This window comes from Oncorhynchus tshawytscha, linkage group LG17 (assembly GCF_018296145.1).
Source record: "Oncorhynchus tshawytscha isolate Ot180627B linkage group LG17, Otsh_v2.0, whole genome shotgun sequence".
In the NCBI taxonomy this organism is placed as follows: Eukaryota; Metazoa; Chordata; class Actinopteri; order Salmoniformes; family Salmonidae; genus Oncorhynchus; species Oncorhynchus tshawytscha.
The window spans coordinates 9,625,552-9,638,372 of record NC_056445.1 but is presented as its reverse complement, the minus strand read 5'-3'; the positions used below and the strand labels follow the sequence as shown (position 1 = coordinate 9,638,372).

General features: G+C 48.4%; 1 protein-coding gene across 1 annotated transcript in view; it reads left to right on the top strand.

Moving 5' to 3' along the window:
- LOC112216827 (ras association domain-containing protein 3) overlaps window positions 1-12,821 on the top strand; it is a 60,571-nt gene that overhangs the window by 8,740 nt on the left and 39,010 nt on the right. Inside the window, exon 2 of the mRNA XM_024376926.2 lies at window positions 7,183-7,307. Coding sequence (XP_024232694.1) covers window positions 7,183-7,307 — 125 coding nt within the window. The remainder of the gene's footprint in view (window positions 1-7,182; window positions 7,308-12,821) is intronic.

Sequence of the window (12,821 nt, the reverse complement as noted above, 5' to 3'; positions counted from 1 at the left end):
TGGAGACATTTCAAATGTCGTATACAAAAAAAAGTACATATCCAAAAAGTACAAAAGGGAAAATTAAATAAACATAAATATGGGTCGTATTTACAATGGTGTTTGTTCTTCACTGGTTGCCCTTTTCTTGTGGCAACAGGTCACAAAGCTTGATGCTAGTAGCCTTTAATGCAGGGAAACTTAAATCCGTTTTACCAAATTTCTATCAGCATGTTAAATGTGCAACCAGAGGGGGAAAAAACTCTGGACCACCTTTACTCCACACACAGAGATGCATACAAAGCTCTCCCTCGCCCTCCATTTGGCAAATCTGACCATAATGCTATCCTCCTGATTCCTGCTTTCAAGCACAAAATGTAAGCAGGAAGCAGCAGTGACTAGATCAGATGAAGCAGATACTAAGCTACAGGACTGTTTTGCTAGCACAGACTGGAATATGTTCCGGGATTCCACCGACGAATCGTACTACACCGGCTCTGACGCTCGTCGGATGTGGCAGGGCTAGATGGAACATTCACAATGCCGCAGGGCGAGATGTATTACCAGGAAGTGTCGGGCGAGCATACACTGACCAACTGGCAAGCGTCTTCACTGACATTTTCAACCTCTCCCTGTCCGAGTCTGTAGTACCAACATGTTTTAAGCAGACCACCATGGTGCCTGTGCCCAAGAACACTAAGGTAACCTGCCTAAATGACTACCAACCTGTAGCACTCACGTCTGTAGCCATGAAGTGCTTTGAAAGGCTGGTCATGGCTCACATCAACACCATTATCCCAGAAACCCTAAACCCACTCCAATTTGCATACCGCCCCAAATGATCCACAGATGATGCAATCTCTATTGCACTCCACACTGCCCTTTCCCACCTGTACAAAATAACACCTATGTGAGACTATTCATTGGCTACAGCTCAGCGTTCAACACCATAGTGCCCTCAAAAATCATCAAAAAGCAAAGGAGCCTGGGACTAAACACCTCCCTCTGCAACTGGATCCTGGACTTCCTGACGGGCTGCCCCCAGGTGGTAACAGAACATCCGCCACACTGATCCTCAACACGGGGGCCCCTCAGGGGTGCGTGCTTAATCCCCTCCTGTACTCCCTGTTCACTCATGACTGCACGGCCAAGCATGACTCCAACACCATCATTAAGTTTGCAGATGACAGAACAGTGGTAGGCCTGATCACTGACAATGACGTGACAGCCTATAGGGAGGAGGTCAGAGACCTGGCCGTGTGATGCCAGGACAACAACCTCTCCCTCAACATGATCAAGACAAAGGAGATGATTGTGGATAACAGGAACAAGAGGACCAAACACAAGAGGACCGAACGTCCATTTGGGACGTGGATCCCACTCCACCATAGTCTTTGTCCGCCTTTTAACACGCCTCCGTGGCATCTTTAACGCGGCGACCCTCACCGCCAACCTCGGACTGGGGACCCTAGCAATGGGTCCCGAATGGACGGGAGATTCCGGCAGCACCGGACAGGCGGGAGACTCCGGCAGCTCCGGAGTGAAGGGCGATTCCGGCAGCGCCGGAGTGACGGGCGATTCCGGCAGTGCCGGATTAACGGCTGGCTCTGGCAGCTCCTGACTGACCGGCGGCTCTGGCAGCTCCTGACTGAACGGCGGCTCTGGCAGCTCAGGACAGGAGGGAGACTCCGGCAGCTCAGGACAGACGGGAGACTCTGGCAGCTCAGGACAGACGGGAGACTCTGGCAGCTCAGGACAGGCGGGAGACTCTGGCAGCTCAGGACAGACGGGAGACTCTGGCAGCTCAGGACAGGAGGGAGACTCTGGCAGCGCTGGACAGGAGGGAGACTCTGGCAGCGCTGGACAGGAGGGAGACTCTGGCAGCGCTGGACAGGAGGGAGACTCTGGCAGTGCTGAGCAGGCAGGAGCACATGTAGGGAGGAGACTGAGAGACAGCCTGGTGCGGGGGGCTGCCACCGGAGGGCTGGTGCGTGGAGGGGGCACCGGATAGACCGGACCGTGGAAGTGCACTGGAGGTCTCAAGCACCGGGCCTGCACAACCCTACCTGGCTGGATACTCCGTGTAGCAAGGCCAGTGCGGCGAGGTGGAATAGACCGCACTGGGCTGTGCTGGTGAACCGGGGACACCATGCGTAGGGCTGGTGCCATGTACCCCGGCCCGAGGAGACGCACTGGAGACCAGATGCGCTGAGCCGGCTTCATGGCACCTGGCTCGATGCCCACTCTAGCTCGGCTGATACGAGGTGCTGCTATGTAACGCACTGGGCTACGCCTGCGCACCGGGGACACCGTGCGCCTCACGGCATAACACGGTGCCTGCCCGGTCCACCTCTCTCCACGGTAAGCACGGGGAGTTGGCTCAGGTCTCCTACCTGACTTAGCCACACTCCCTGTGTGCCACATTTTTGGGGCTGCCTCTCGGGCTTCCAACCGCGCTGCCATGCTGCTTCCTCATACCACCGCCTCTCGGCTTTCGCTGCCTCTAGCTCTGCCTTGGGGCGGCGATATTCTCCCGGCTGTGCCGTGTCCAGGAGTCTGGAGATCGCTGCTGCTGCTGCTGCCCGTTACCATGCTGCTTGGTCCTTTGGTGGTGGGTGATTCTGTAACGGCTTTCCTCTTCCTCTTCTGAGGAGGAGTAGGAGAGATCGGACCAATGTGCAGCGTGGTAAGTGTCCATTGTAGTTTATTAAACTGAACACTAAAGAATACAAACTAACAAAGTGAATGATACAAACGAAAACCGAAACAGTCCTGAAATGTGAAACAAACATCCAACAGGAAACAATCACCCACGACTCAAAAGTGAAACCAGGCTACCTAAGTATGGTTCTCAATCAGGGACAACGATTGACAGCTGCCTCTGATTGAGAACCATACCAGGCCAAACACAGAAATCCCAAACATAGAAAAAAGAACATAGACATAGGTCAGAACGTGACACAGAGGAAGGCCCTAAAAATTGTCAAAGACTCCAGACACCCTAGTCATAGACGGTTCTCTCTGCACGGCAAGCGGTTCCGGAGCGCCAAGTCTAGGTCCAAGAGGCTTCTAAACAGCTTCTACCCCCCAAGCCATAAGACTCCTGAACATCTAGTCAAATTGCTACCCAGACTATTTGCATTGCCCTCCCCCCTCTCTCCACACCACTGCCACTCTCTGTTGTCATCTATGCATAACTTTAATAACTCTACCTACATGTACATATTACCTAAACTAACCGGTGCCCCCACACATTGACTCTGTACCGGTACCCCCCTGTATATAGTCTTGCTATTGTTATTTTACTGCTGCTTTTTAATTACTTGTTACTTTTATTTCTTATCCATACTTTTCTAAAACTGCATTGTTGGTTAGGGGCTCGTAAGTAAGCATTTCACTGTGACTAATACAATTTGATTTCATTTCATTGCACACTGTGGTATTTCACCCAATAGATATGGGAGTTTATCAAAATTTGACTTATTTTCTAATTCTTTGTAGGTCTGTAATCTGAGGTCAATATGTGTCTCTAATATGGTCATATGTTTGGAAGGAGGTTAGGAATTGCAGATCAGTTTCCACCTCATTTTATGGGCAGTGTGCACATAGCCTGTCTTCTCTTTAGAGCCATGTCTGCCTATGGCAACCTTTCTCAATAGCAAGACTTTGCTCACTGTGTCTGTATATAGTCAAAGCTTTCCTTAATTTGTGGTCAGGTATTCTGCCACTGTGTACTTTCTGTTTAGGGCCAAATAACATTCTAGTTTGCTCTGTTTTTTTGTTAATTCTTTCCAATGTGTCAAGTAATTCTCTTTTTGTTTTCTCATGATTTGGTTGGGTCTAATTGTATTGCTGTCTTGGGGCTCTGTGGGGTCTTTATTGGCATGGGAAACATGTGATTACATTGCCAATGCAAGTGAAATAGATAATAAACCAACAGTAAACATTACTCACTCTCTCTCTCTCTCTCTCTCTCGCTCTCCTTTTCTTTGTCTTTCTCTCTCACACACACAAACACTCCATCCCCAGACATGCACCTGGTCGCAGCGGGTCTCCAAGAAGTGTAGTTTTGAGTACTGTTATGTCTTCTGCAACCACACAGTGTCCTCTGGGTGAAGGTCTGGCTCTGCCCTGTTTATACACACTCTGAAAACCCTATGTTAAGGCTATGGTCTTTACATGTTGTGAGTGGTACTGCGAGATCCAAGTATTTTACTCCGATAAACAGCCTTTGCATCACGGGCTGAAACAGCTGCTGTCATCCCTGACTGAGGACAAATGGTGGTGGGGGGTAGAGTTTGACTGAATTGGCTCTTAGCACGTCAGTGAGAAGGTTAGACAGCCAGCTCTATATACTACACACAGAGACATGGTTAGAGACATGGTTAGACAGCCAGCTCTATATACTACGCAACAGGTTCCTCTATCTCTACACACAGAGACATGGTTAGACAGCCAGCATACTAGAGACATGGTTAGACAGCCAGCTCTATATACTACACACAGAGACATGGTTAGACAGCCAGCTCTATATACTACACACAGAGACATGGTTAGACAGCCAGCTCTATATACTACACACAGAGACATGGTTAGACAGCCAGCTCTATATACTACACACAGAGACATGGTTAGACAGCCAGCTCTATATACTACACACAGAGACATGGTTAGACAGCCAGCTCTATATACTACACACAGAGACATGAGACATGGTTAGACAGCCAGCTCTATATACTACACACAGAGACATGGTTAGAGCAGCCAGCTCTATATACTACACACAGAGAGACATGGACATGGTTAGACAGCCAGCTCTATATACTACAAACAGAGACATGGTTAGACAGCCAGCTCTATATACTACAAACAGAGACATGGTTCAGACAGCCAGCTCTATATACTACAAACAGAGACATGGTTAGACAGCCAGCTCTATATACTACACACAGAGACATGGTTAGACAGCCAGCTCTATATACTACAAACAGAGACATGGTTAGACAGCCAGCTCTATATACTACACACAGAGACATGGTTAGACAGCCAGCTCTATATACTACACACAGCTGACACTGGCTAGGCTCAGGGGCGAGTGGTGTTGGTATGCATCTGTTTGTGGAGTATGTTGTTGTTCTGTGAGGGAGTGAGTGAGTGAGTGAGTGAATGAAATGAGTGAGTGAGTGAGTGAGTGAGGAAAGATGCTGAGTTGCGCTCTGTTCTCCTCTCAGCTCCACTGATTAAGTCTGATCAATTGGTTTTGTCTGGCTGATTACAGGAAGTGCTATTATCAAAGCATCAGCACAGCTATACTACACACACGCGCATGCACACACACACACGCAGGCAGCACTCCCCACAGGCCCAGGAGACTCCCAGGGGGGGAAAAAGTGCTTGACTCATCAGACAGACAATAAAAATCATCATCAGATGTCTGTATTTTGCAGTTGTGTAAGACATGGAAGCGTATTTATTTCTCCTCACTGGGGTGAGAAAAAATCCCCTCTAAGTTACAGAGGGTTAGAGAGCGTTAGGGCAGGAAGCCTAGCAGACGAGCTGACCACCCTCTTTGTGTGCTGGTGAGTGAGCTCGGAGAGGGGCGTCCCTGGCCCACACACTCTCTCACGCACGCACGCTTAGGACTTACACACTCTCTCTCTCTCCCTCCACCTCTCCCCCACTCTTCTCTCCTACTGTCTGTGTGTCCATCACTGTGACCCACTGAGCCTCCATTTGACAGGCAAATCACCCACTCAGCACTACCGTACAGAGAGAGTGGGAGACAGAGAATGAGTGAGTGTTTGTGAGAGAGAGAAAGCGCGAGAGAGTGGTAGCTGCTAGGCAAATGAGTCTCTGTGTAGGTCTGGGCTGGCGAGGGAGGTAGGGGTATCCCAGTCAACACAGGCTATTGTTCCTGATGCTTGTTGTGCCTGTGTGTAAGAGAGTGAGTGCGTCGAAGCTGGGCCTGTTACTACTGGCCAGTGGGGGTACAGTGTAGGACGTGGTCAAGGAGTATTGGTTATCAGACAGAGCAGTGAGGGAGAGCTTCAGAGAGAAGAGTGTGCGAGGCAGGAGGGAGATGTGCTGGTTGGGGATGGGAGCAACCATCTGTAAACTGTCGGTGAAGCTCAGCCGGCAGGTGAAGAGGAGGACCTCGGGTAAGTGAGGAGACACACACGAACACACACACCACGCTGTTCCCGTACACCAGGTGCTAACAGTGAGGGCTTGCTGGATGTTCTGTACATTGCAGAGGGACTGTCACAGTGATGTGCAATGTATTCTGTGTTGTTGGCCGTCTCTCTCTGTCTCTCCTCTACGTGGGCCGCTGGATGCTGGCCAGGCCCGGCGCAGAGAACGAGAGGAGAAAGAGAAAGAAAGAGAGCACATATTTAGAGATTCCTTCAACCTTTATTGTTGCAGTGTGCACGGCAGGAAGTTTCTGTGTCACTAAACTTTTCCCCGGCCTGTCAGACCGATCCGATGGACTGTCAGCGGAACACGCTCCTCTCGCTCTTCGCCATTCCATTGCATTGTATCGTGTTTACATTTTGGTTGCACTTGGAATAGTTAGAATAGTAGCCTTGTTTCACTTGACTTGAGCTGGATGTTGATAGTTGAATGGTGACTGCGAATAGTTGACTGAGCTGACAGTTGAATGGTGACTGTGAATGGGGTCGGTATGAAGTGTTTGCATACTGTGGACAACCTCACTTCCTTCCTGTCCTCTCTCCACACACAACACAGCCTCACCTGGTTATTGCTGTTGCTGGAGACCCGAGCCTGGGATCCCAGGGAATATTTGCGTAGACATTTGGGGTTGCGTTCTAGACTAAAGATGTTAGCGGCTGGGTTATACGTTAGTTATTTGGTTATGGACGAGACTCGTTAGGGGTTGGCTGCGTATTTAACATAGTACCTGTGACCTGGGTGAAGACACGGGTCTCTGTTAATGATCACGCTGCTATTGAGTCAACACAGATACAATACTTTAAATCCTCCTGGCAAGGAAGTGGCAAGAGTCTTCAAGAGGTGTAAGAATAACTAGGAGTGTGAAATGAGGGTATTTGGTGCCGTGTTGAACACTGTCGGCAGCAGCGTTGGACCGCTCTGTTGACACACGTCGAGAGAGAATACAGGCCTCTGAGTCTGCAAGGTCAGGTCTTTGCAATTGTTTAACAAGCTCCTCTCTTCCTACTTCAGGGTGTAAGTATACTTGTCACTCAGAGTGTCGAGAACGAGTGTCGTTGGACTGTCACCCCGGTGGTCCTGGTACCGTTGACACCCCCCTCAGCCAGGACCACCTCAACGACGAGACACAGCCCACTGTGAGTACCCGCCTTCTCTCTCACTCCGTGTGTGTGTGTTTGTGTGTGTGTGTGTGTGTGTGTGTGTGTGTGGTCTAATTAAAGAGTCAACACTTTCTTCCTTGAGATGTGCTGATATTGTATTCTGTGATGGTCACATTAGCACTGTATTTAGTGTATTTCACCACAAGGGGGCGTTGGAGTGCATGGAATGAGTATTCACCCTGCTCGTGATTACAGTGAGGGACTGAGACGTAGTTCACTAATGTACCACCAGATGACGATCTCTCTGTCTCTATACTGTATCTCTTGACCATAGATCTCTTGGCGGGAGTGAGTGAGTGTTTGGGGGATGTGTTGCTTTTAGGTATTTTTTTTTTGGGGGTAAATGGCTTGGCTCTGAATACTCTGATGATATCATACAGAAGGGTGTGTGTTTGGGATTAACTAGGTGGTGCCAATTGCTTTGAAACCAGCAGTCCATGTCATTGTCCATATAATAGCCCTGGAGTCATTGTTTGTGTGTGTGCATTCAAAACGACCTGGCCCTGTAGCTCGCCCAAGAGCAACATGAGCCGGCTGCCATATATAACGAGTGGTCGTGTTGGGTGGCCTCACACACATTTCTGTCCTCTGTGGTCCCAGGGGAATCGAAAGGTGTGTGTGTGGAGGCCCTGTCCCTAAATCCCTGAGCCTTGATCAACTTCACGAACGCAGGCATGCACACACACACACAAATACTACTCTTGCGTTGTGATGGTATGGATGGATGGATGGAATGACTGAGGGCATTACACACCTCTGTGGATCATATTTAGCATGTACATTTTTTATTTATTTAAATAATGCAATTGTCAGGGATCTTCAACTCTGTCAAAACAGTCTGGCTTCAATACTGCAGTGAAACAGTTTAGTGTTGAGATGTTAGCTCAGCAGAAACCTGGGACCAGTGCTGAACAGTGCTGCTGAGACATGCAGATCTCTGTCATGTTGTTGTTTCACAGTGTCGTGTTTATGTTTCTGTGTTAATCTGTGGCTGAGTGTGTCTCTGTCTGTGTGTATCTGTGTGTGTGTCTCTGTGCGTGTGTCTGTGTGGGTGTGTGCGGCTGGGTCAGACAGCGGGAGATATTGTTGGGTTTTGACCAAACTCCCCCATGTGACTGCCCAGAACCAGAACTAGACTCATATGTTCAGATGATCCTTTACTCTCCTTATATAAAGCACTCTGAACCTCCCAGCAGATTGTAGTTCTACCTCTGTCCAACGCTCTGTCTCTGCTCTGTGGTCTGTGGTTGAAACTCTCCTGGAATGGACTCAGATAATGATATGAAGCCATGAGACAGTTTATTTACTATCTGTCTCGGTGAAGGAAATGGAATCAGAGAGTGGATAGATGGATCTTCTCAGCCTCTGTTATACCCAGAGAACACAGACACAGGAAGACAGGATGAGCTCCTTATCCCAGTTTAGAAGAGTCTGCAATAAACTAGGAATAGAGAGGGCCTCTACAATATTACTCAGTAACTACCATGATTAACACCTAGTGGCTGGCTGGCTGTCCCTCCCTCCCTCCCTCCCTCCCTCCCTCCCTCCCTCCCTCCCTCCCTCCCTCCCTCCCTCCCTCCCTCCCTCCCTCCCTCCCTCCCTCCCTCCCTCCCTCCACTAGCAGATGAATCACAGACAGCTGGTTAGCTGATGAGGTTCACAGGAGTGAAGGAATGACACTGACTCAATATGGCTGCCAGCCAACACATGTTGACATTTATAACTAGGGGTCAATTCAACGTGGTGGAATCCTACACACTCTGTAACACACCCTCTGAGTGAGACAAGATCTGGGACAGCACTCAGTCATGACGTGCAGGAGCGCAAAGTGATTAGCTGATTGAATAGATCAGTGATTCCATTAAGCAGTGGTTGTTCCGGTCTGGAGTTTGTCACTGAGTTGACTATAACAGAGTAATACATAGATTGACATCAGTCTGACCCAGAGCACTTGCCCTGTCATGGGCTAACTCTGTTACTGGGCCTGAAACACAATTCTTGGAAATGGCAGGTCAGTGTCACTGTACATTTTTCACCATAGAGACATGATTCACATGCGGTCTACATCTCTGTCAGAGCTAACTAAAGTTCGATACACAGCAAGATCTCACGAACTCAAACATGAACTCACAAAAAATGATGCACGAAGACAGCTGGGTACATAATTTGTACTGAGTTAGTTCATGTGTAATTAGTTAATGTGTGATGTAGTTAGTTCATGTGTAGTATGTTGAGCTGTAGAGAAAGTTGTTCTGAGGGGATGTGCTTTCTGAGAGACTGACCACGCACAGTTCTGGGAGTGACCTCTGCACTCTATATGCCCATGTCCATTACTGCACTCTTATAGGCTGAGCCATGCCTTCTGATAGGCTATCTAGCCAGACAGGCAGTAAATAATAGGGCCACTTCCTGTTCCTGAACGATGGGAAAGTCAAACACAGGGACCTGGGGGAAAACAGTCATTAGGAGGAGAAGAATGTTGATGTATTCCCTCTGCGCTTCATTGCTGCTCGTTAACCCCAAATGTTAGATTAGGAACACCTGCATAAGTTATTGATCTTTAACGTTTGACCTTTGTGATGTCACCTGTCAATATTGTGCATTCTTCACAAACCTTCACAGACCTCTTTATCTGTGGGGGAATGACCAGGGACTCTACACCTCTCTGAGATCTCAGACTAAAGGGAGTCTCCCTCATTGCCTTCCCTCCTCTCCTCCTCATCGTGCGTGGGGTAATGTAGTACGTCCTATAGGGTTGCTTGCGTCATTCCATAGGTGTGCTGTCTTACCTGCTTTTTGTCCGTTTTTCTTCCTTTTCTTAGCAGGGTTTCCTTATCTTATCACCCCTCTTAAAAACATCAACTCTGATCTGAAGACCTACTGATTACTAAGCTATGGGCCAAAGGGAAAGGATACTGGAAGTATATACAAGAGGGCAGGAAAAGCTCTACATAGATCGAACAAAGCTTTAGACCTCATGCTGAATGAAGATTCCTCAACAGCACACTGTGCAGCCAACAGAAATTGCCAACCGTTTCCTTAGTGACCCCAAATGTTATATAATATTATGTTGAGTGGAAATAACCCTGAACTCTGTTACGACTCTGTTTTTCACTTTCGCTATGTTAATCACTAACTGGCTGCTCTGCCACAATCGCACAGCTCTAGTTCTAAGATAGAACGGCCCTCACTCCTCTGGCAACAGAACCCAACCGCTCAGCAGAATGCCTGGTAGAGTGCCTGGTTCTCCAAAACGGTTCTCCAACCCAAAACATAGAACAAAATCCACTAAATCATATATTGCGTAACAGCTCTGTTCTATATGATTAGTAACCTAACCTCAACTGCAGGGATGTTGTGAAACACAGTTAACCAGTTTGGGTAACCAGGTCACACCCGGTCTTGATTTACTCTAGATGTTGATGTCGGAAAGTCAGGGTTTTATTGTTACATGGTTGTTGTGAGAGAGAGCGGGGTCAGAGTTCAGCCCAGATTGGTTCAGCGTGTTACTGTTTTACAGACAAGGTGTTCCGGCTGTCTTAATGGTCCCTCTCTGTGTCAAACTGGGCAGATAAAGATGTACGATAACAACTTAAAACCACTAGAAATACCCAGGCTTTCCCCATACCCCAGCTACCTCTGACAGACAGCGTTTCTCACCTGTCACACAGCCAGGAGTGGTGGGGGTGGAGTCAAGCTCAGAGAGCAGAGGATAATGGGGGAAACCCGAACTTTATTGCGGTAACCAAAATAAACGCCCAAAACAACAGGTGATAATCAAAAGTGTCCAACCCAAAACTGGGCACAAACAGACATGTTGTGTTCCCTGCAACAAACCTTGACTAACTGAAAACAAGCCCACACAAAAGCAGGCGGGCCTAACAGGCTTAAATAGTTCTGAATCAAAACTCAAACAATAAACACGTGCAACCAATAAGACATAACAAACAGAAAAGGAAAAGGGGATCGGTGGCATTTAGGAGACCGACGACGACCGCCGAGCTCCGCCCGAACAGGCAGGGGAGCCATCTTCGGTGGAAGTCGTGACACTATCAGCAGACATAGAGGACATGACTCTCTGTAGAGTCCCAGAAGACTCCCTCGATCCAGTGTACTCTACTTAGCTAGAATGGCTATCGCTACTAGTCAATGTTCAGTGGTCTTCCCAGTCCCTTACGGTTCCAGCGTAGTTCCCCTATCATTCACAGCCCTAAGAAGCCATGTCAATAAAATAAAACCTTATGTCGAACCACAAAACAGAGGGGCCTCTGTGCCACAATCACAGTCCCATCAAAATCCCATCAACATCACAGCCCGATGACTTCCAGGTCAGCCTGTAAATACATGATTCATTATTGTTTCTTATCTGCACCTCCTTTCCCCTGTTTCCCATCGTCTCCCCTCTTTCCTGCCGGTCTGTAGTGAAATCAGTGAGTCTCTGTGTTGTTACCTGAGGGAGGAGAGAGAGCCATGTTGTTGACAGAGCCAACAGCTAATCAGAGCCTGCGTCTAATCCAAGTTGTATGAGGGGATAATCTCACCTGATGTTTTATGTTGCCTGTAGTGGCTGTGTGTTTTAACAGTAGCGTCTCTGTGCTTCCCCCTCATTATCTGTAGGTAGTGTTTGTGCTTCCCCCTCCTTGTCTGTAGGTAGTGTTTGTGCTTCCCCCTCATTGTCTATAGGTAGTGTTTGTGCTTCCCCTATAGGTAGTGTTTGTGCTCCTTGTCTGTAGGTAGTGTTTGTGCTTCCCCCTCATTGTCTATAGGTAGTGTTTGTGCTTCCCCCTCCTTGTCTGTAGGTAGTGTTTGTGCTTCCCCCTCATTGTCTATAGGTAGTGTTTGTGCTTCCCCCTCCTTGTCTGTAGGTAGTGTTTGTGCTTCCCCCTCATTGTCTGTAGGTAGTGTTTGTGCTTCCCCCTCCTTGTCTGTAGGTAGTGTTTGTGCTTCCCCCTCCTTGTCTGTAGGTAGTGTTTGTGCTTCCCCCTCATTGTCTGTAGGTAGTGTTTGTGCTTCCCCCTCCTGTCTGTAGGTAGTGTTTGTGCTTCCCCCTCCTTGTCTGTAGGTAGTGTTTGTGCTTCCCCCTCCTTTTCTATAGGTAGTGTTTGTGCTTCCCCCTCCTTGTCTATAGGTAGTGTTTGTGCTTTCCCCTCATTGTCTATAGGTAGTGTTTGTGCTTCCCCCTCCTTGTCTAAAGGTAGTGTTTGTGCTTCCCCCTCCTTGTCTATAGGTAGTCTTTGTGCTTCCCCCCTTGTCTCCTTGTCTATAGGTAGTCTTTGTGCTTCCCCCTCCTTGTCTATAGGTAGTGTTTGTGCTTCTCCTTGTCTCCTTGTCTGTAGGTAGTGTTTGTGCTTCCCCCTCCTTGTCTATAGGTAGTGTTTGTGCTTCCCCCTCCTTGTCTATAGGTAGTGTTTGTGCTTCCCCCTCCTTGTCTGTAGGTAGTGTTTGTGCTTCCTCCCTCATTGTCTGTAGGTAGTGTTTGTGCTTCCCCCT